Source organism: Dermacentor variabilis, chromosome 1, assembly GCF_050947875.1.
Source record: "Dermacentor variabilis isolate Ectoservices chromosome 1, ASM5094787v1, whole genome shotgun sequence".
Classification (NCBI taxonomy): domain Eukaryota; kingdom Metazoa; phylum Arthropoda; class Arachnida; order Ixodida; family Ixodidae; genus Dermacentor; species Dermacentor variabilis.
The window spans coordinates 259,198,970-259,221,346 of NC_134568.1; the positions used below are offsets into that span (position 1 = coordinate 259,198,970).

General features: G+C 41.4%; 2 protein-coding genes across 3 annotated transcripts in view; one reads left to right on the plus strand and one right to left on the minus strand.

Annotated features, from left to right (window-relative positions):
* LOC142563142 (uncharacterized) overlaps window positions 1–20,905 on the plus strand; it is a 47,896-nt gene extending 26,991 nt beyond the window's left edge. For both annotated transcript variants that reach the window (XM_075673690.1, XM_075673697.1), the window contains 6 exons: window positions 4,161–4,249; window positions 9,510–9,935; window positions 11,563–11,614; window positions 11,704–11,817; window positions 16,255–16,320; window positions 20,800–20,905. In XM_075673690.1, the coding sequence (XP_075529805.1) occupies window positions 4,161–4,249; window positions 9,510–9,935; window positions 11,563–11,614; window positions 11,704–11,817; window positions 16,255–16,320; window positions 20,800–20,862 (810 nt within the window). In that variant the 3' untranslated portion in view covers window positions 20,863–20,905. The remainder of the gene's footprint in view (window positions 1–4,160; window positions 4,250–9,509; window positions 9,936–11,562; window positions 11,615–11,703; window positions 11,818–16,254; window positions 16,321–20,799) is intronic.
* A 657-nt stretch (window positions 20,906–21,562) lies between these two features.
* mRpL13 (mitochondrial ribosomal protein L13) lies at window positions 21,563–22,336 on the minus strand. The gene has a single exon (XM_075673805.1). The coding sequence runs from the start codon at window positions 22,232–22,234 to the stop codon at window positions 21,689–21,691; it is 546 nt and encodes a 181-aa protein (XP_075529920.1). The 5' UTR covers window positions 22,235–22,336; the 3' UTR covers window positions 21,563–21,688.
* Between the last annotated feature and the right edge of the window lie 41 nt (window positions 22,337–22,377).

Below are 22,377 nucleotides of genomic sequence, written 5' to 3' on the forward strand. Positions count from 1 at the left end.
ATTTTGAGTTAAATAAATGTAAATTGTACATGTCTGTGATCTAAAAAAAAAAGAAAACGAAAAAGTATTTCATCTTTGCTCTTCCTGTCTCAATCGATGGTTATCTGCTTAATGTTGCGGTTTCTTCTCCAGTTATGTGAGGTGGCACCCTGTATACTGCATGCATGCATGCTCTTTCAAACATTACATGCCTGAGTCAGTGACTTGCCTTTTACCGAGTCTGCTACGACAGTATACTTGTCAATCGAGATTGTCATCTCCCAGGTCACACTTACACTTGCCTGCATGTGCTAGTTCGCTTCTATGTACCTTGCGGCTGCCACATCTCACGAGTGACGGCGCACACTTACTCTTGGCTAGATGTTGGCAGACATCACTTCATATTGAGCTATTGATAGCGCTTCAAAATGCGCAATCTGGAACTGTCTACTGTCTGTTGGTCAAGCTGGTGCAGCACAAAGCCACATAGAACCACATAGAATGGCCCCACATAGAACGGCCAGACTGGAGCGCGCACTTCAGCCCTGCGTGCACATAGCAAATGTTGCGCGTAGCTGCATCTGCTCTGTAGCATAGATACTGCAGCTGCCACGGTATGCTGCAACAAGCCCTCTCGCTGGCAAGATGCTCTGACAACTGTTTTCTCTGATTGGTCTCTGTGGGTAACATGGTTCCAGATGCGTGGTGACATGTGGCAGCGCAAGTGCCCATTGTACGGCGAGAGAGTGCTGCGCATGCCTGGATCGGAAGTAGCATCATAAAAAAGGAAACAAACAATATTGCCCAACTTTTGGGCAGTGCCTTGCCATCTCTCCTGTGCAGGATCCAGTGCATTAGCGGAGACAGAAGGAGAGAGAAAGCCATGCGCCAGTGCTATGGCACCCTCTAACTCTGCTCATAGTCGAAGGATTAGCAAAATTTTTCTGCCAGTAGATTCGTGAGGCAACGAACGCACTGCTGTAGTGAGGTCATTATGTAATTACTTACAAAGGTGTTTCAGGGCTCCCTTAAGATTTTCATTATCTTGATGAACTCATAGAAATGGGGATATTCTATCACCAAAACCTTCTGGTCCAGGCTAAATGATATAAAGTCAAAGCTCTGCACCAATTATCTGCTCTGTGTCAAAGCATCGAATTGATAGTGAATTCATGGGGAACCAAGTAGAATATGTGTCAACAAGTTCCCAAATAGAAGTGGGTTTGTATGTACAATCCATTTCTCTAGATTTTTGTTTGGGTGAGATTTAACTGCTAATAGTAGCACATAGTTCTTATTTCTACCACAACCGCTGTGGTAAACAAAATAAAATGATGTTTTACAGCGAAGCTGCAAGCCTCTAGTTGGTTGGGGTTTCTCGTGTCCACGTGTGCGGTGCTCACAAAAATGTAGGCCAATCCCGGAGATAGTGCAAAGAAGCAGGAAGCACACAGTGTGCTGCTTCTCCAAGAGGCATCATATGACGTCATTAGGTGATATCTTCACGTGATGGTATTGTTAATCTCGTATATTCAAATTACAATCCGAAGCTATCATGTCTGCAGCTTGTGTGTAAGTCATACTTTACAATTTTTCTGATACAATTTACTTTGGGAAATTCAATTAGTGCAATGATGTACTTGCGCTTGGTGGAGGGTCTAGGAGAATGAGGATGTAGGCTGCATTTCCGCACACATGTGTGTGTGCTTGACATACGTGTGCACACAATGTATCTGTCCTTGATGCGTGGGTACTCTGCCCATTGCATCTAGCACACAGCGTGTGCTGCAACCGTAATTGACATTATGGCAAATACTGTCCAAAAACCGTACCTCCACATAGCAGCCGCAGCTACTCAAGCAGACCTCAAACGGCAGCTGGAAAAGAGCTTTGTCTTTGAGCTTCCGCGTAACAGAAATATGTTTTCTCTTATATTCGAATTACAATCTGACGCTATCATGTCCGCAGCTTGTGTGTAAGTCATACTTGACAAATTCTCTGGCGCAATTTAGTTTGAAAAATTGAATTAGTTCAATAAGGCACTTACGCTTGGCGGAGGGCCCAGAGGAATGAGCATGTATCCTGCATGCCTGCACACATGCATGTGCTTGTGACGTACATTGCTTGTGGTGGTGGTGCTTGTCTAAAGTCGTCTGAAGTCAGTCGGGCTTGTCTTGTCGGCAACAGCTTCGCTGTACCTCCACTATCACAGGGTGGAATGGAGGCAGATTTTTTATATTTGTTTTCTTGAAGATGAAAAAATTTAGGGCTATAACCAGTAGGGGGCATGGGCTATATTCAATAGTGTTTTCAGATGTTCCCCTTGGTTTGACTGCATTGCCACAGTAAGTTGCGTGCGAGTGAGAAGTACCACAGTAGAGGGCACCATGGTGCTGTTGCTGATCATCTGGTGTTTTTAAAGTTAGCCTAAAGCCTGATACATAGTTTTTCAAAATGCTAAAGCATAAAAAAAGTATAGGAAATACAATTGTAGGCCTGGACAGTTCAATGTTATTTTCTTGACAGAATGAGAACAAAGACAATGGTAAAATATTCAGTGAGATCTGTGCATCTTTTGACCACTATGCTTTCAAGACAGCAAACAGCAGCCAATATCACTTCTTCTTTAATCTAATTCTTTCATGATAGACGAAGGCTGTACTACTGTGTTTTCTCTTTAATTTAAAACTTTTTTCTGTTCATCTGCACTTTGCTTTCTGCTGCCTGTATGGCTTGAAGGGCCCCTACCAGGTTTGGGAATTGTAAACAGACAAATGTGGCACTTAGATCACACAGTGGCAATTGTGTCTGCAAAGTATCAAGCGGCAGCATGGCATGTTAAAACAGAAGCACGCGTACCCTTCCTCTTGATGGGGCCCTGCTTACAGCCGGAGAGTCAGTCACACACACAAATGCCTGTACATAAAACGCACTCCCTGCTATGTCACTGATACAGCGCATGACTTCACTAAATCTTCCAATGCAGAATGCGCAACTGCCACTGAGAGTGCTCCGCGTAGCAACAAGAAAAAGGGCTCGTGATGTAAACTTGTAGTACATGTGGGGCCGTCCCTCGGCTCCTGTGAGGGTGAAAGCAGGGAAGAAAAGTCTCTTGTGGACACTAGTCGAGGGTGAAGGAGAAGTGTTTCTTGGCAGCACGTCAACGCAACAGTTCAATTTCTCCTATCTCATGTAATAATGAACCAATTTGAAAAATTCTTGTAATAAGATGCTCCCTAGCTGACACCATACAACTTCCAGTGTACACCAAAATTTTCAGTCGGGCCTGGTGAGAGGTTCTTTAACTGCTTTCATCTTGTTTCCAGTTCATGACTGTATCAGGCATCGTGGCATGGTGAAGTGCTAGGGGGGCATTTGAGTGGTGTTTCGAGGCGTAGGCAGAGAGCAGACAGGACTGATGCCAAGTGCAGCAAAGACAGCGGTTTACTGCAAAAAACAAAAACAAAACAAAAAGAAAACTGATAATTTTGACCATTTTATGGGAAGCTAGGTAATTATCGCTCAGGACCGGAAAAATTTTCCCATGTGGTAGTAGCTGTATGCCTGCTCTTGTACGTCTGGCTAATGCTTGTTTTCCTGGTTGCATGGTTTAAACACTTTTCTGAAGTGCCATTCTTGTGGTTGATCTGATAGAGTCAGCAGATATGTTCAGAGCCTGTACGTTTCATCGAAACCTGTAAGAAAGCATTGAATTTCAGAATGTTATGTCTGAAAGGGATGTTTCTTGAACAGTGTTCGAAATTAGTGAATTGAATTATTCATCAAATATTGTGTGAACTTACAGAATTGATGCTTTTAAGCAGCATAGGTGCATGCTGCTTGAAATTGCTGAAGAAATCAACTCTGAAGCTTCTTACATTATATTTTAGTAATAGTTCCAAGCTGTACAGGCTTTTACTTAACAAAGTGACAATTAAAAAATCAGACAGCAAACTATTGCACATTGCAAAGGAAAAGTACCATGAAGGTAAATACCATGTTTTGTTGTAGTAAAGAAAAGGCAGTTTTGTGGGCAGTTTCTACTTGAAGTGTATTTGAAGTGTATTTTTATATTATGTATGATCACATATAGTATTGTGTTTTAAATACAAGTAGCCGTTAAGTAAATAATGTTTTTGTAATAACAATTGAAACGCTTGCAACAATTATTTTATTTTTAGGGCCAAAGCACCAAGCCATCAATCTCTAGGAATCAGGTGGAAAGCACATATTGGCCAGATGTTCTTCAGTACAAGTACCACGATATGTAGTAAGTATGTAATAATTTGTTGTCTAAACTTGCAGTGATTGCTGTAGTGCTAGGTAGCAATCACCTCAACATTTAATGTCACTGAGCAGAAACCAGCCAGATCACCTTTCATATGCAGTTATTGTTGAACACTGTTACCTTTCTACCAGGAATGCATAAAAAAATTCTCAACTAAGGGTGCTTTCTACTAAGAGAAATTTATATCTGGATCGCATCGGCATGCCCAAGTTTAAGGGCTGCGTCATTGTGCCATGCGCTCAACCATTGTTAATATCACAGAAGCCTGCCAGGCATGCAACAAAGAGAATTATATTCAAAGAAAGGTTCTACTTGCAATGTTCAGTTGAGGCAAGCTGGCTCCGTTTTATTTTATAAACTACAGAAATGGCTCATGAGCTCGGCAGGATTCATAGACAATATTAATGTTTCCAGTTTTATTCCTTTGCTTCTATGGAACCAGCAAGGTACATGAGCTGTACTCATCAGGGGGAACAAGAAGAGTGATGAACTGTGGGCAGATTTTAAATTTTCTCTATTGGTGTACCGACTTCAAAGTATGCATCCTTCTGCAACATTTGCTTTCATATCAACATAACAGGATACTTGGACAAATGAAGCTAGGAATCTGAACTCTCTGGCCATACTGGGGCATCTGGTCACCTTAAAGGGACACTAAAGGCAAATGCTAAGTCGACGTGGACTGTTTAAATACCGTATTTACTCGCATAATGATCGCAGTTTTTCGTAAAAAATATTGACGCAAATTCAGGGGTGCGATCATTACGCGGGTTAAATTTCCCGCAAAAAGAAAAAAAAAAATGTTTTTTCATCCCGCGTTTGCTGCCGGATGACAACAGGTCAACAAACAGGCAGCTGCCGCTGTAACAGTGCGGGACACCAAAACAAAAATGGCGGCCAGCGGGGCAAGCCGAATGGGCCAAACGAGATTTTTTTTTCTTCTCTATGAATACATTACGGGTATTGAAACAGTTTCTTCCATATCATTAATGAATAATATTGTTAAAATCAGCAAGTTTGCGGCAAGAACGTAGCCATGTCCACTTTGAGGGAATGGAAATGGAGATGGGCACGCTTAGCTGCCAGTGACATAAAAGCATGTGGCGGGCATGCTGTGGAAACTGCAGCATTTGTCTTCGCTACTATCCTAATACGGCACATTTCCGCTAAGGGTGGGCGAATATCTTAGCTGTGTTACAAGTGTCGGCGTATGAATAAGGTACACTTCTAACGTATCAGTGTAAACGTGGCTGCTATCGTTGCCGCTCGTGATTTGTTGCATGCCCACGAGTGCAGAAGAGAAGAATCGAAAGGCGCCTTTTTTGTTGTTGTTGTTGACCTTAACCATTCTAAAGCCTACAAATAATAAAGCCAAGGCAAGTTTGGTTGTAGCTTTTTTTTTCATGGAAGTGCAGAAAGTGATGAAAGGAATGAAATGGGGCATCTTTGGAATAGTTGGTGTAGACAGCTTGGTATGTCTTGAAGAGTCTTTTGCATAACATTTGACAGCATTCGACAGATCGTAAGTGCAATCATCATTAGCTAGACTTGGCACACGACATATCGTTGTGGCAAGTTCGGGGTGCGATCATTACAAGAGAAAGAAAAAAGATTGAATTTTGATGACAAAATTCGGGGGTGCGATCATTACGCGAGTGCGATCATTATGCAAGTAAATACGGTACCATTCCAGAAACCTTGCAATGCTTGTTTCGTGCCAAGAAAAGACTTAGTTTATGAGAAAATTGTATCTGAAGGGTCCGAATACCTTTTTCGAAATTCAAATCTCCCGCCACCCAACCGGGGGAGTGGTGACATTGCATACGCCATCACTGCCCTTTGCTGTCGTCGGTGAGTAAAACGGCGCCTGACAGACGGCAGCACCGAGCCAAGACAGAGCGGCGGATTCACCGCTGCAGCTGCTTTTTGGTCAAGTTGCGTAGACCGTTCAAGCCTCTCGCAACATCACATGGAAGTTGAATTCTCTGCTACTGGCAGTTTGTGCGAATTTCGCGAGCCAGCAAAACCATAGTAGCACTACGCGATCAGGAAAGTATTGAAACACAAAAGCATGGGCGGCACAGAGTCAAGCAAAAACGAAACCTTTTGACTGCCCGTGCCGTTGCCAATGGAAATTTCCACGAGCTTTTTCTAAACATGAAATGGAACTGGACAAGTAGCATTTTATTTAATCTTATAATACAATATGAGGATGTTCTTTGCAACGAGTAGTTGAGTACTAGTGACAGAATTTAACTGAGGAATGCTTTCGTCATTGGGCAAGTGCTTGAATGCCCCGGGGGAATCTCTAATCATGTCCTGCATTTACCTCGATCTCTCAATTATTAAGGCTCTGTTCACGATAATATTGATGCCTTAGAGATTCTCTAGCACTTAATCTATCACTTTAGCTTGACTTAGTATTTGCCTTTAGTGTCCCTTTAAACAAAAAGCATCAATGGAGTTTTTAAAAGTTATAAGGATTGTCATGCTTTAATTGCTTCAGATTCAGATTTCACAGGAGTGAAGCATACTTCTTGGGGGACATATCTCTGCATTGAATATTAGTATTACTACTTTTTAATGACACTCTTTCATGTGTTCAAATGAAAGTATTTTAAGTTTGAAAACTGGGATATGTGGCACTGCCTCTAAGATTATAGCATTTAAAAACATAAGGTAAGGTTTTATTGCATTTAACCTCATACACATTGCTTGAGTTTTACAAACCGTGTAATGTTGAAGAATATCCACCACTGCACATAGACTTCAAGGAAATCTGAGACTGATCAATCATGTAAGATGTTTAGGTCTGCATGAATTCTTTGTAGTTTGCCATCTAATTGTTACTTTTTGTCTCATGGATTCATATGATTGTTTATCAAAATGCTAAATTTTTAGGTAATATGAGGAGTGCTTAAAGATTTCCTGTAAATGGATGCTTTAGCTTTGACCCTCTTTAGGTTAAATGAAACACCTGTAAAACATTGACATGCTGTCATTTGGTGATCACTGAACAGACATGACTCAAGTTTGTTGCGCAAAGAAGTGAAGTTTAGTCACTCATAGAAATATGATTTTGTTGATGGCCTCAAATTATTACTTTTGGCATTGATGAAAGAATTGCATGTACAGGTTTGCAGTTGTATGTTGACCAACATGGTCCCCGCCCACTTCTCCATGAGTTCAGTTTTCAGCCTCTGCATTACATGCACAGCACATGAATGGTGCAACAGCTCATTGCTCTGCCTCGCTTAAACCACTAAGTATCAGCAATAAGATGTCCTTGTTCTTAATATAGCGTCATGATTTTTATCGTCATCAAATCTAGCAGGGTGTATTTCGTGGAAACATTGTGTCTGAACAAGAATGTTGCCTGAATGTTTATAGTTTTCGTCGCAACACAGGTGAGAGCAAAAGTTGATTCTTTATGTGATAACAGGTGTGCAAATATTCGAAATAATCTAATATTAGTTCGTTCTTTCGAATATTGTAGCCGCAAGGGAAGAGAAGGATAGAAGTGAGAACCATTACGAATGATCCCCCTGTAGGAGAGCTGCGGTTGCTGCGCAGAGACACCAGTTCCTGAGCAAGTGCACAAGACAGATAATTTCAGATAAATAGTTTCCAGTCATTTGATAAGAATTTTAGGCAGCCTACATACAAATTTGTTGTTTCTATTGGTTATTTGGCCAGTTTCACCATATTTTCATCCCTTTAAAACAATGCATGGCTGCTGTAGTATTACACTTCTCTACTTCAGCGACCACAACACAGTACATGCATCTGCTGATATACTGCTCTCTTGTTTCATTGCTGACATTGCTGTGGCAGCCCAGATACAGTTATTGAAAGCCGTTGTTACCCATTTATGAGCTCCCTAGTTGTTCGGATGTGCAATTGTGAACGGGACAATTTCTCACCAAACAGACTCTGCACAGATCTTATTATTTCGCTTTGTTTAGATGTGAAGAAATATTCTATATTCACTTTGAGGCCATTTTTCTTGAATATTCATATTTGATTAGAAAATTCCACTGTTTGAACACCTCTATTTTTTATCTAGTTGTTCTTTCTTTTTTTTACATTGCAAAAGAGGCTAAAATATCACAAATATTTTCACTGTAAGATGTGCTTTTCTGGCACAGCAGCACTGCAAGCAGTTGCTCTGTGCCCGAAAGTGATATCACCGACCACATGTGGACCACTTGGCATTCTGATATTTGTGCAAAAGCTCTGCCCCTGTGTCACTTTCTGCTAGCCACAGAAAGTCGGCCAAGAATATGTAACAGATCTAGTTTATGGAATCACAGTATCCATTTTATATAGCATCGAATTTTTAAATTGAATTTTTAAATATTTTGTTGTATTGTTCACTCTCTAAAAAACCTGGGGACCTAAAGGACTGCTGCGCTTCATTACGAACACTTTGTGTACTTCTGTCTACACTGTTCCTGTGTCTTTTGTGTGCTAAAGGCTAAAATGGAATACGAACATCCCCCCCCCCCCCCCCCACCCAAACTTACATTCTCTCTAAATAACAGGACTGCTATCACGAGTTTCTAGATTTTGACTTCCTTTAACTGCAACAATTTTTATTGAGAATGGTTCTGTGGATGCCTGTTGATAGCAGTACTGTTTTTGAACTTTCACACTAATTTGAGTGAGGTAAGTCAGAACTAGAGCTTCTTTGCGAACGAGCGGGCTGTCATGTGCTGCCTGACATAATTATTTAATCATGAACATTTGAACCACTGAAAAATGATCTTCTGAGCTGGACATTCTTAAGTGTATCCTTGAAATAAGTTGACCTTTCGTTCAGTTATTCTATGCACCAAACTTAGCACTATAACTTCATTAAGATGAAATGCAGGAGTGAATTGAATTGAGGTCTGGGGTTTTATGTGCCAAAACCACCATTTGATTATGAGGCATGCCGCAGTGGGGAACTCTGGATTGATTTTGACCACCAGGGGCTCTTTAATGTGCCCTAAATACACGGGACACAACCGTTTTTGCACTTCGTGCCCATCGAAATGCAGCAGCTGCAGCCAGGATTGGATCCAGCGACCGAAATGCAGAAGTGGCTGTCATGTGGCTGCAATACAGATTTGCTGCTTATAATGAATTGCAATATGCATGAGAATTCGGTCAGCATATTCAATAATTTGATATAATTGTACCTATGTATAATGATCTTGAGCTAATTGTTCATTGTACAACTTTTGACTTCTCAATGCAGTTACAATACGGACTCTGAAGTGTTGGAGAGCTCTTGCTGTGCAATGCGAGAGCAATGCTTGGTTGATGAGACAGCTACTACTTGCATTTCTAGTCTGGAAAGTTCAGCACTGCCCCAATCCAAATCCAGGAAACCTTCAAGCAAGGCATGTGTTCCTGCACGCAAGAGTCCTCAAAAGCGTAGTCTTAACAGGGACCGAACTGCACTGCGAGGCCACCAACAAAAGCATTCTCTCTCATCAACGCGCAATGATCGAGTTGCATCGGCACCTCTTCGTAGGAGCCCACGGAAGGCCGCTTCATCTCAGAACATGCCACGCAAGACCGTCCCTCTTGTCCGGAATAGCCCGCAAGCTGCTGCTTCTCCCTTCCAGCTGCGCAGGAGCCCACGTAAAAATATCAGAAAGCAAGAGTGTGAGGAATCAAGGTGTGGCGGCTTTATTCTCTTGCCTATTTTCAGAAAAGATATGAGCATATAGTGTATGTCATTGCACAAACAACAAACAAGGTGATAGAGGTATTAGGGCTATCACGTATACAGTGCACAGATAGATGGCATAGAAGGAAAACAATGACACTGTGCTCATAACATCATGTCCTGCCAAACTGCGTGCCATGTTTCTGTCAAATGAAGCATCACAACACTGTCTTCAAACACTTCCATGTTGTAGTGCATGCAGCTCGTCATATATGGGGTTTATTTTCCCCAAGTGGTTGCTTTGTGGCCCAGCTCCACAAATCAACTCATTTGCAACAAAATCTTAAGAAAATTATATTTTTCTTGTGACAATGCTGAGATTAGCATCACTTCTTGAGCAAAGCCAACTTTTAGATTAGATTTGTCACTGAGTGTGTGTCCAAATTTGTTGCACGCATTCAGTGTGTCTTTTGTCATGAAGTGATGCAATGTGTACTGTTAAACCTCAGTATAGTAAACACTGATATAACGAATTATTGGATAGTATAACTAAGTATAAATACAAAATGTTTCTTGTTGATATCAGTGTATAGCAAACATATACTTGTGATGAATGTTAGATGTAAAGATGGCATTGTTGTGTCAGATCGGATTTCATTATAACGAGGTTCAACTTTATCTTGTTTAGAAATTACCTATGTGCATTGTTCACTTTGCTTCAGTGTAACATTTATGCTACCATGACGTTGGACACCTCAACACTCTAGAGCACTTTTGTTTGGGCGCTCTTGATGTGGCTGTTAGAGATATTGATAGATGTCCTACACAACTTCAGCAATGCCTATTTGAGGTAATTGGCACTGGTGTATTACTAGTATCTAGGCCATTTACTCTCAGGGGAGCCTAAACATGAGAAGGAAGTTTGCAGAAGAATAAAAATGGGTTGAAGTGCATACGGCAGGCATTACCAAATCGTGACAAGCAGCTTACCGTTGTGCTTGAAGATAAAAGTGTATGATCATCACATTATACCACTAATATCTTATGGGACAGAAACTTTGAGCTTAACAGAAAAGCTTAAGAAGTTAAGCCTGCTCAACGAGTTATCGAACAAAAAAATTATCGGACTAATGTTAAGAGATGGGAAGACAGGAGTGGTGGATTAGAGAGCAAATTGGAGTAGCTGATATCCTAGTTGACATTAAGGGGAAAAAATGGAGCTGGGCAAGCCATGTAATGCATAGGGTCACTAACCGGTGGTCTATTAGAGTTACAGAATGGGTGCCAAGCGAAGGGAAGTGCAGTCTAAGATAGGGGAGAATTCAAAAAGAGTGCATATGCTCTAGTGGTACATGCTCATGGCATATGCTGTATAAATTTGTAAATATAAAGGAAAATGACAGCACCCCTTTGCACTTGCCAATTTTTAGCATGTGCTGCTCTTTCACAAAGAAGTACCAGTGGATGATCCTTATGGCAGATTGGTGTTGTGCTTTACCCGTGTGCTGTCACTACTTTCAAATAAGTGGCCTGCATTTCATGTACGGTATTCCTCAGTGCATGCATTCAGAAGTCCTTGTCTTGTCTACATTCAATGTGTGGAAGAACAGAGTGCTTTAATGTGTTCTCATTGCAGGAGAGAGACAGTTGATCCAGTGAGTGGTACAGCAGCTGAGAAACTACGGTTGGTGAGTCATTGCATTGTTTGTAAAAATTATTAAAGCTACGCAAGAGGTGTACTCAATGTTTTCCACTTCTTTTTTTTGTTATTTCACAGAAACTGCGAGTAGCTGTGGCAAATGCTCTAGAAAAGAATGGCGTAATTCAAAGCAGTCCCCTGTACAAACCTTGTGGCAAGAAGCTTTTTGCCATCTGTAGTACCTTTGCTCAGGTGGGTGTTTTGAAGCTGTTGGAGCAAAACAGTGTGAAAAAAAAAAACAAGCCTTTCACATGTATGTAGTACATGCAGCATTTCTAAACTTATGGACGAATGTCTGCATTTTTCAACTTTGTTTCATGCATTAGGCTTTGTAAAATGGTAATTTTTCAATCGTTGCTAAATTGGATTAGATGGGTTAACAAAATTAGACGAGTACCTGTGCCATTGAAGATGTTTTGAGCCGCTTTAGACTACATGGAAAAGGCTTAGTTTTGACTCATGAACTTCCCAACAATGACACCGTGCAGTTTTTAGACATTGACATGTTTTTCAGTGGGCTGCATATTTGCTGGAAATACTCCCTGCGAGCTTGTAAATGGCTCTTACCATTTGATTCAGCGCATAGTAAGGCGTTAAAACGACCAATCGTAACTCAATGTCTAGGGTCGGTGCTGGCAAAGTCTTGTTCTCACTTGGCTCCAGATAGCTTTAATTGACAGATTGAGTGCCTACAGGTGGCTGGTTTCCCTTGCTCGATTTTGACAGCTGTGACCGAGGCCCTCCTTCAGAAACTGAAGGGCAGGAAAAAACCTCAGCTGGGTCTTCGAACTAAAAGGCCTGAAGTGGTGCCCTACATTAACAGAGTGTCGCACAACTTGAAAAATGTGGCTGAAAGGTATAATGTACCTATTGTTTTTTCTGTGCCACGCAAACTTGCTGGGTTGTGCCCATGAATTGCGGCACCTCTGAGGAAACCCACCTGTGGAAAGAAGCATGCGAGGCCCTACGTTACATGTTCCACTGGCGTTGTGTATGAGATTGCGCTTACTCTCGGAAAGGTTTATATTGGACAAACCGGCCGATGCGTCAATGATCGGGCACAGGAACACGAGTGATCTGTAGTAATGAAGCTTCATTTCATTTGCCTATGCATTGTAGGTCCTGTGCCTGTGAGCTCATTCTTTCTGGTATGCGGATTCTAGGCAGGAGTGGGAATGCTTTGGCCAGGGAAATCATGGAAGCACTAGAAAGAAAGAGAGCGCTTGTATTAGTGATACGTCGGTTGTATTGTGTAGCAAAGAAAAGCAGTTTTCAGAAAGAATGCTGTAATCGGTTCGCTCTGTGATATGACACATTAGTGGCTTGATGGGCAGTGTGCTTGTGCGATCTTGTTTTGCCCTGTATATAAGTAGGCAAAATGTTTGCAATAAAGATTAGTTGTGAGTAGTGCTTGTCCCTTGTGTCGGTGTCTTCTCTTGTCCAGTCTTGAAACTGTGCTTACCAGTATTCATTGGATTGGATGGAATCCTAATATTTACTGCACTGTTTGGCATTTGGCACAACTTTATTACTATCATTATTTCTTTCTTAAAGTACTTTTTAAGCAGGTGCGTTTTTCTGTAACTTGTGTTCAACTGAAGTAAATTGCCATAATTGGACCAATGCTTATAGCTTATAAACAAATGCAGACAATATGTAGTATCTGTCTTGTGTTTACCCCATGGCAAGTGTGCTTTGTCCTCTTCTTCTTTATATTGAAATTTATTTTCTCTATAGAGCAGAATGACCTGCCATGGTTGCTTAGTGGCTTTGGCGTTGCACTGCTAAGCACGAGGTTGCGAGATCAAATCCTGGCCGCCGCGGCCGCATTTCAGTGGGGGCGAAATGCAAAAGCTCCCGTGTACTGTGCATTGAGTGCATGTTAAAAAACCCCAGGTGATCAAAGTTAATCCAGAGTCCCCCATTTCAGCCTGCCTCATAATCAGATCGTGGTTCTGGTACATAAAACCCCAGCATTTAATTTAATCAAATTTTTTAGAGCAAGATGCATAGGTGCTCACTTGTTAATTTCTGCTCTTCCAAAGATTTGTGTAGTTTTCAAACATAATGTTTTCCTGACTGTTTTATACTTGTTGCACAGTGCAGATGCCCCCATCTTCAAGGCCATCTGAAGGGAAATTATAAAATGCACAAGAAGCCTAGTTTCTGATAATGTAAATACATATGTGCCTTTGTGCAAGTTTCTGTGCTTGAAATATAAGATGATGTGTCACAAAAAACTTGCACAAGTAGACATTTTTGATGCCAAAACTAAATAAAATATGCAGCCATTATGGCTCACCAGAAGTGATGCATGCAGAACCCACAATAGCCAGTGCAGCAACTGGGTGCCACCTACGAGATTGGGTGTTGCCCGCTGTGTGCTGAAAATCCTGGAGGAGATCATGGTCTGAGATATGTATCATATCTGCTAACTACCAGTTGCCCGCATCAACTGGTATGCCAGTTAAAGGCTATTCATAAGAAAATCAGACTATAACAGCCTCTGCAGCTTCACCAAGATTGTCTCAGTAGTATTACTTGTATATACTACTCATTTATAAACAATTTATCCAAAGCTATATTCTATTGCAGTTAGCCTTTAACAATACGAACTAGAAAATGGTGACAGTATTATTTATGTTATATATGCACTGTGCACATTTAAAGTAATTCCTTTAGTACCGTATGTGCAACTGTTGACGAATGACTGCTTATTCCATATCTAGGTACTTTCTGGATATCATGTTGCAAATTTGGTGTTATTTCACACTTTCTTTTATGTTGTCTGAACACATTGCTGTATTGTGCACTGCACATTTCACAAGCAGTAACAGCAGCAGATCTCTGAACATGTTCTGTTACTAGTGAGAGATAGCCTAGCTCATAGAGTTCTGATCCCAGAATATGGATCTCCTAGGTTAATTTGTGTACATGCTTAAAGAGGTCATCGAACAGTTTTTAACAGCTAACAGTGGCATAATTGGAAAACAACGAAGTTTGATATACTTAAGATTCAGAATTTTTACTGTGCATCAAAAGATTTTCTTGGGGTTACAGTGGTGGAGAAGGTGCTCCAGAGACTATGGGAAAAATGTGGAATCAACAGTGAGATCTTGTCCAAGCAATTTGATTGTTCCATGCTGATGGGCATGATTGGAAGCCAGAAATTACTTGTGACTGCACTAACTGGATCCATAGTAATGCGTAGTGTTAGGATCCATAGTGTTTGGAATTAATCTGGAGTGTCTCCCATAGCGTGCGAGTTCGTTTGCAATATTATACCTCATAACTTAATTTTTCGAGCGCTAAGAAAAAAAGTAGAGGAAAGAAACGCTTCAAAAGCAACCTTTTGCTCTTCAGTAATGCACTGACGCTAGGTGCTTTTGTAGAACTACCCACCTGGGTGGCTCAATGACTGTGGCAGTCTGCTTCTCAGCACGATGTCATGGGTTTGATTCCTAGTCCCAGTGGCACAACGTATTGAGGTTTAGGTGCACGATAAGGAAGTCTATGCAGTCAAAATTAATCCAGAGCCTTCCACTTTAGTGTCTTCTATAGCACAGATGTTGCTTTGGATTATTGAACTGAATCTCTCAGCCACTCGGTCAGCTGGTTGATCAATTGGACGTTTGGTCAATCAGGTCTGGTTCCCATCCCATCATTATGATTTTTCTGATGTGATGCCTTTTATGCTGAAGACATTTTGCAATCTCATTTAACATAGGAAATAAACATGGTTTGTAAGAAAACAGTGTTGCCATGAATATCTGAGCCAGATCCTGTACGCACATCATGCAGCCTACAGCTTTGCTTAAAATTTGAGAGACTACTAGCTTTTTCTTTCAACTTCCTGAAATGCTCCCTCACTTTTTGTGTGTACTGCTTATAAGCTTGATGGCCATTGGCTGAATTTCTTGAGCCATCACAACTAAGCGGTGCAGAAGCAAAAACATAATGTCACTGTTAAGGTGGTTTCATTGGGTAGTGTCAGGCAGCAACACCACTGCACCATTACCATGGGCTCTGAGATCAGGCTGATCTCGGCACGTTCTTGGAGGCCATGCTGACACCAAGGCTCTGTGTGATGATGGGTGGAGCATGGAAAGCGTGGTTCTGCACGAGCATGGGGCACGGCTTTAAGTGCACTTAGAACTGCAAAGATGTGGCAGGGGCAGCACTTGGTTGCTGATAACTCCACTCACACGGTGCATACAAAAACTTTTTGTTGGAAAAGATTTGTGAGAAGATGCCCTTTAATACCAGGTATATTCCACGCCTTTTTTAAAGAGTGTTGCAGTGTTCCTTTAAGTGTGGTAGTGCAGTGTGACCCTTGCATTTGAAGCACAATGCCAGTGATTCAGTTTCCTTTTTAGTATCTTTTCTAGTTCTTTCGTTTATTCTGCCATACCTCTTGTTTCTTAAAGTTCTTTTTTCATTAATGGGCAATACCAACTACCTACTCTGAAATTTATTGCTCTAGGGTTTTCTTCTTCTCATTTCTACTAAAAGTTCATGTTTGTTTCTGTTTTTTTCTCTTCATTTCTGCAGAGTTGTGTGTGAATGTTGTTAGTTTTTCCCTCTTCTTTTTTGCGATTACTCACACATTATATCGCTGCGTCCTTACAGGATCTTGTTGGCAGTGGTCGTACCAGTGAGCTCTTACAAAAGATTGCAGATTCCCATGCAAAGCAGGTGCGTATGTATTTGCAAGAGTCTATAATACACATCAACACTACTGTGCATGTGTGCCTAATGTAGTGTTTAATGTCACTGTTTGTGTATTTGTATCCTGGAAATGCCATTGAGGCTATAATATTTCTTTACTGACTTCACAGATTGTATTGTCAGTATGTGATGCTGGAAAAGGCTAGAAAGCCTTTTCCACTGAGGACAGATTTGCAAGGATTTTCATATAGCAGTCATGAAAGCACACTAATAGGCTTGATATTTGCGTACAAGGTAATGTATTGTAAATAGGAAATGGAAAGGAAACGAAAAGGCCATCGGGCATTGCAGCTGCCTCAATTTTCTGTGGACAGCTGAACTGTTTACAGCAGCCGTGTGGAAACTAAACAACATGGTACTGTTGAAGCAACCTCAGCTTACTCTTCTTTCTTGTTTTCAATTGGTAGGTGAGCAGCAAAGCGTACATGGTTGCTGTTTGCCATTGTGTATGCTGCGATCAGCTGCTACAATTTTTGGTACTTAGTTAATAATAATTTTAGATTCAGATTGAGTTTATTTTTGCTGTTCACCAGGAAGGAGCAGCCACGTAAAATCTACTACACCAAGCATCTTGATGAAGGTGGCTGCCTCTTCCTTTGCTTGCTTTGTAAGAAATCTGTAAGAAGTAGTACGGTATTTAAAGATTATCAGAGATATTTAAAGCTTTAGCTCGGAAACTCCTATTGAAATAGATGGGAACGAAGAAATTGTTTTTATCAGCAAAAACTGTACCGATTTTGATGAGGTTTGCTGCAGTTAAAAGGAAAATTTTAAATATATTTACTGTAGAAAGTGGAATTTCAATTTATGCCATAAATTTGTTTAGAACAATTACTGAAATTGTAAAATTTAAAAGTCTAGTATCAAGCTTACAAGTCTGCAGTCAGCAATAAAAAATGATATCAGAATTCTGTAAAAACTGCACCGAATAATACATAATGCCGACAAAGTTTATGTATTATACATTGCTTCGTAAATATATATCACTAATTTGTGAGCAGCACTTTTGCAAAACCCTGGCAAACATTATAACAATTTAACGTAAACTGTAAATTTCTGTGTCACATTTGTCCACTTGAGATGCTCTAACAAATGCTGTTTACAGAACTGCAATATCTGTTTTTAGTGCGGAGTTATCGACTTGTTAAGTTCGTGCTTCTAGCCGAATTACAGCAATTTTTGTAAAAAGATTGAAGTCCTAAATCAAAATTCCATATCCTAGGGTTGCTATAGGGTAACTTTCTCTATCAAATAAAACAAATTTTGTTCAAATCAGTCTAGCAGTTGCCTCGAAAAAGAATTTATGTGGCTTACATGTACTTTGATGGGGAAATCAGAGTTGACACTAAGCTAAAGCATCCTCTTAAGAATAACCCAAGAATTCTTAACGTTACAGCATTATAGCTGTGATCTTCATAGTACCGAGACACTGTAAAGCTTGCAGAAGAGCTCACAACACTTTCATGTTAAATTTAGTAATGGGAGATTCGGGTAGTCGATCCAGTTCTCCACATCAGATTGCAAGATACTCCAGATCAGAGTCAGAGAAAGCACGTGCCACCTGTACGAAGGGTCACTTTCCGGAGCAGTGAGGGGGAAGCAAGCAAAGGCCGAGGGGAGCCTTTAGGAATGCCTGACTGAACACTGGAACATCACGCAACATTTTAGCATCACGGTCAGTGAGAGTACAAGCTAGACAAAAAATGGTAGGCTATGAAAGTGACTGATACAGTGGCTGACAACCCGCCGCAGTGGCTTAGCAGCTATGATGTTGCGCTGCTAAGTATGAGGTCATGGGATCGAATTCCTGCCGCTGCGGCCGCATATTGAGTGGGGCGAAATGCAAAACGCCCGTGTCCTGTGCATTAGAGGCACGTTAAAGGATCCCCTGATGGTTAGCATTAATCCGGAGTCTCCCCCTATGACATGCCTCACAATCAAATCGTGGTTTTGACACGTAAAATACCAGAATTCATCCGTACAGCGGCCGTCGTTTTCAAGCCAGTCCTACGCCAGCACAGTAAGTTTTCAGCACTATGATAAAATATTGTCAATATTGCTTCTTGCCTCAAAAATAGAACTGAAGGTGCCGCTAACAAATGCAAACTCTGCCACATTGCCAACATCGACGTGAGGCACATAAAGCACAACTGCACAATTATGAAACTGTCTAAGCGGCCAAGCCAACCCTGGCAAACATACGCTGACATAGCATAGCGCTCGTGTGACCGGAAAGCAGCCAGATCTCACCATTGCTCTGACGTCGTCGATGGGAGCATTTCTGGGCATGCCAAGTTGGATTTCAGCGATCTGAAAGAACTGACTGAATGTAGTTGGAGCATCCTTTTTCGACCACCTGAACAAGAAGACTACCTCTGGAGCACTCAGACAAGACCACCTGAAGCTGCCATTAATGACAGCATAGGCATATTTACAGAGGGAAGAGGGTGGGGGGGTGCACTTGCCCCTTTCCCTACCCCTATGTCAAAAGTAGGGGGTGGGAAGGGGTTAAAAGTATGCCATTTGCCCCTCCACTTTTAAAAGCGAATGCTTTTGGCTGCACACTGGCTAGTCCAGCAAAACAGCCGAGGCCAAGTTTTCTTTTAGATAGCTGCCACATAAGTAATGCTCTTTTATTACGGATCTCCTGTTTGAGCAGCGAGGATTGTCATTCATCCGATGTCCCAAATGTGGCTTGCATGCCTGCAGTGTCAAGGACATTGCAGATGAATTATTCCTGCCAAAATATGTTTCATCTTGTGCCACTTGCATCATCCAGAGTTCCTTGGGGCCGTCTAACCATATTTAAAAACACAAAAGTACAGAAGTAGGTTTGATATTTTTATTTGACGGCCAGGGGGATGGGTCCAGATAAAACGTTACAATCTACCGGTCCCTAATGGTCGCCATATGTGTGATTAATAATCATACCCGTTGTATAAGTATTTTGGCTTTGCCCATAACTAAGACTGTAGGAATAGAAACCCGATGTACCAAATATACTCACTCTTGATAAAGGCCAGTCTTCTGGCTGAAACATCGAGCAAATAAACATTTAAAGCAACCATACTTCCTTTCTTTAAACTAGTCTGTGCAACAAGCAGCATCCCTTTGACTTTACGATTATACATGTATATACAGGGTGTCCCAGCTAACTTTAGCCAGAGTTTAAAAATTTGTGAATGCCACGTAGCTGGACAGAACCAAGGTAATGTTGTTTGCTGTCGCTTGGAGATACTGAAATTATATGTTTGAGTCTGCCTAATTAGATAATTAGTCTTCATTAATCAGCTTCTAAAATATGATTAGATTAAAAGTGTCAATGAGAAAATTAGACCAACATGAAAAACTCCCCGATACAGCTTTCTGTTGCTCAATACATGCTACATAAAAAGTGTTTTTCCGAGCGTGAAAGAAGCCTGCGAATACACCCAAAGTGCCTCGAGCGGCCAGTCATGTGGCAATGTTGCGTGCATTTGCAGGCTTCTTTAACGTCTACCATTTCACATTAGAAATGGTAGACGAAGTTAGTGCTGAAGAGCATGAAGAGCTTTTCATGCTGTTTACCAGTTTCTTCAAAAGGTGATTTGAGGAAAGTGCTTTTCTTGTGTACTAAATGAGAAACAAGAGTTTGCAATGGCTGTGTTCGACAACCTTAACCCTTTCTCTACCGAAGACGAGCCAGGCTAGTCATTTAAATCCGAATAAGAATAGCGACGTGAGCGAGTTGGCTTAAGTTCATGGTGTAATTTCTGCAGTGTGAAGCACTTAAGTGCAGAAAGGGAAAAAAGGATAAAGGAACAGCAAGAGAGTGTTTGTCCTTCTTTTGCTATTCCTTCGTCCTTTTTACCTTTCTTTCTGCACTTCAGAGCTTCGCGCTACAGAATTGTCATTGAATTAAGTACCGCTCCTACGGAGGACATACTGGGCTCATCCATGCTGTAACCTACAAACACAGGTTCGGCTTCATTGCATGTATGCTAGTTCGAGTACAAGTTAGATTGGTTATAGAATTGGTTAGAAAGTTATAGTATCACTTTATTTTACTGCAATGAACACACCTCCTCAGCTAACCTTAAAGTTTTGAAACTCTGCAGTGAAATTTTTTTAGTACTGCATTTAAACAGTCGGTTTATTTTTAGAAAATCTTTTTTTAAAGCCCTGTTTTGAAGTAAAGATATTCAATATTTTTGGCTTTCTTCTTTTGCATGTTTGTTTGACAAAATAAAAATAATCTGTATATTTGGGTTGTTTTTGCAGATTCTGCTCGATAGTGAAAGGGGTTCAATGAAAGACCTGTTGACTCTAAGCTTTCTGAAGGAATGGTGTGTTGTGTGTCGTTTCACACTACAGTGGTCACCGACAAGGCTTTATAATTCACATAGTCTTCTTTTTACTGAAAATAGTACTGCATAGGAATTGTCTTTTTTTTTTTTCCCCCTACAGGTTGTAAAGTTTGAAATGCTCAAGCCTGGACACCGCAAGTCTGAGACTTTGGGAAACAGTTAATGAGATGTGTTTTTAAGAATAAAAAGTTTGTTTTGTATTTACACCCATTTCCCCAACATATATGACAGTATGCAGTCTTTCTAACTGGGTCTACTGGAAGCATTTGGCAAATGAAAGGGCAATGATTAGTATGTATACAGATGCAAGTGTGTTTCACCTGGGGTTGCCACTTGTCCAGTTTGACAGATAAATGACATGCATTTGCTAGTATTCCAGTCAACCTTGGTTCAAGTTGCAAAAAATATCTACCAAGCACCAAATTTGATGAGCAAACAGGAGTTTTAGCATCTCTGACAATTTTTCATTAAATGTGGGTGAGTCATCCTGGGGCATCGAAAAATGCTTATATAGAACTTGTAATGTAGCTTTCTAGATCTCTACTGTTACAGAGAATTGTAGAACAATTAACAATTGGACGTTCAAGGCACACTGTTTTCTTCATGCATGGACAATCCAGTTAGCCGATTTTCTGTGACAGGTGGGTTGCATCAGTCGGGAATTAACCAGACCTCCACCATTATCCACCAGTGATCGCGCGACGCAACTGACTGGAAGCGTCAAAGAAGAATTAGTGGCGGACAAGGGGCAAGTTTCCCCTTACTGATTAGATGACACGAGGCCTTGGCTTCGCTGCATTACAGAAGCAGCAATGCACTGGAGTTATGGGACAGAACATACTAGCTGATTAACCTGCAACCGCTGGAAGTTGTGAACGCTACATGCATTCACATTTAATGTCCGCAAACAGACAAATGTGCTCGAGATGAACAATTTGCACAACTGACTGTTCAGCTACATCGACCTGCGAACTGTAATGTTGGTTAGGCTACTGGATAATGTAGTCGTCTGGGTAGTCAAAGACTTTCGGGAACTTGGCCTGCTCTTCTTCGGAGTACTCTGCGAGCTTCTTGGGTACCCGCCGGAGCTGCCTCAGTTGACCGGAGATGTTTTCCATAATTTCGCGAGGCACCTTGTCATCTGGGAACAGGTGCAACCTGGCCATCCGGGGTCGTCTGGTCAGATCACCTGGCAATGCCCTGTACACAGCCTTCCATAGAACCTTTGTCGTGTCCTTGTCCTGTACTTGCCATGCTGGTGTCCAAGAGCGTCCGCCAGCGAAGCGTGTATCGTGGTAATACATACGGTACTTCCACTCGTACCACGGCATGGCGATTTCGCTGCAGTTCGTCACAACAACATGATCGCCGCAGTCATTAGTGGCGAAATATATCGGCTTATGTTTGCCTTGCAACACATCGGAGATCATCTCGGCGGACTGGAATGGGTTCTGCCATCGCGCGTCGTACAGAAGCCAACGACGTGTAAACGTTGCCCACTGCTGCACCCGTTTAAAATTGGATAATGCACCCATATCAAGACGGGGGAATTCGTTCTTAGCGACACAGTGAAGTCAGTGGCACATGGCACAGAATAAGCCCAGATATGGCGCGCAGATGGAGCAAACTAATGACCGGAACCGGAACCACCGGAATCATGGTGGCCGGTCCAGCGTTT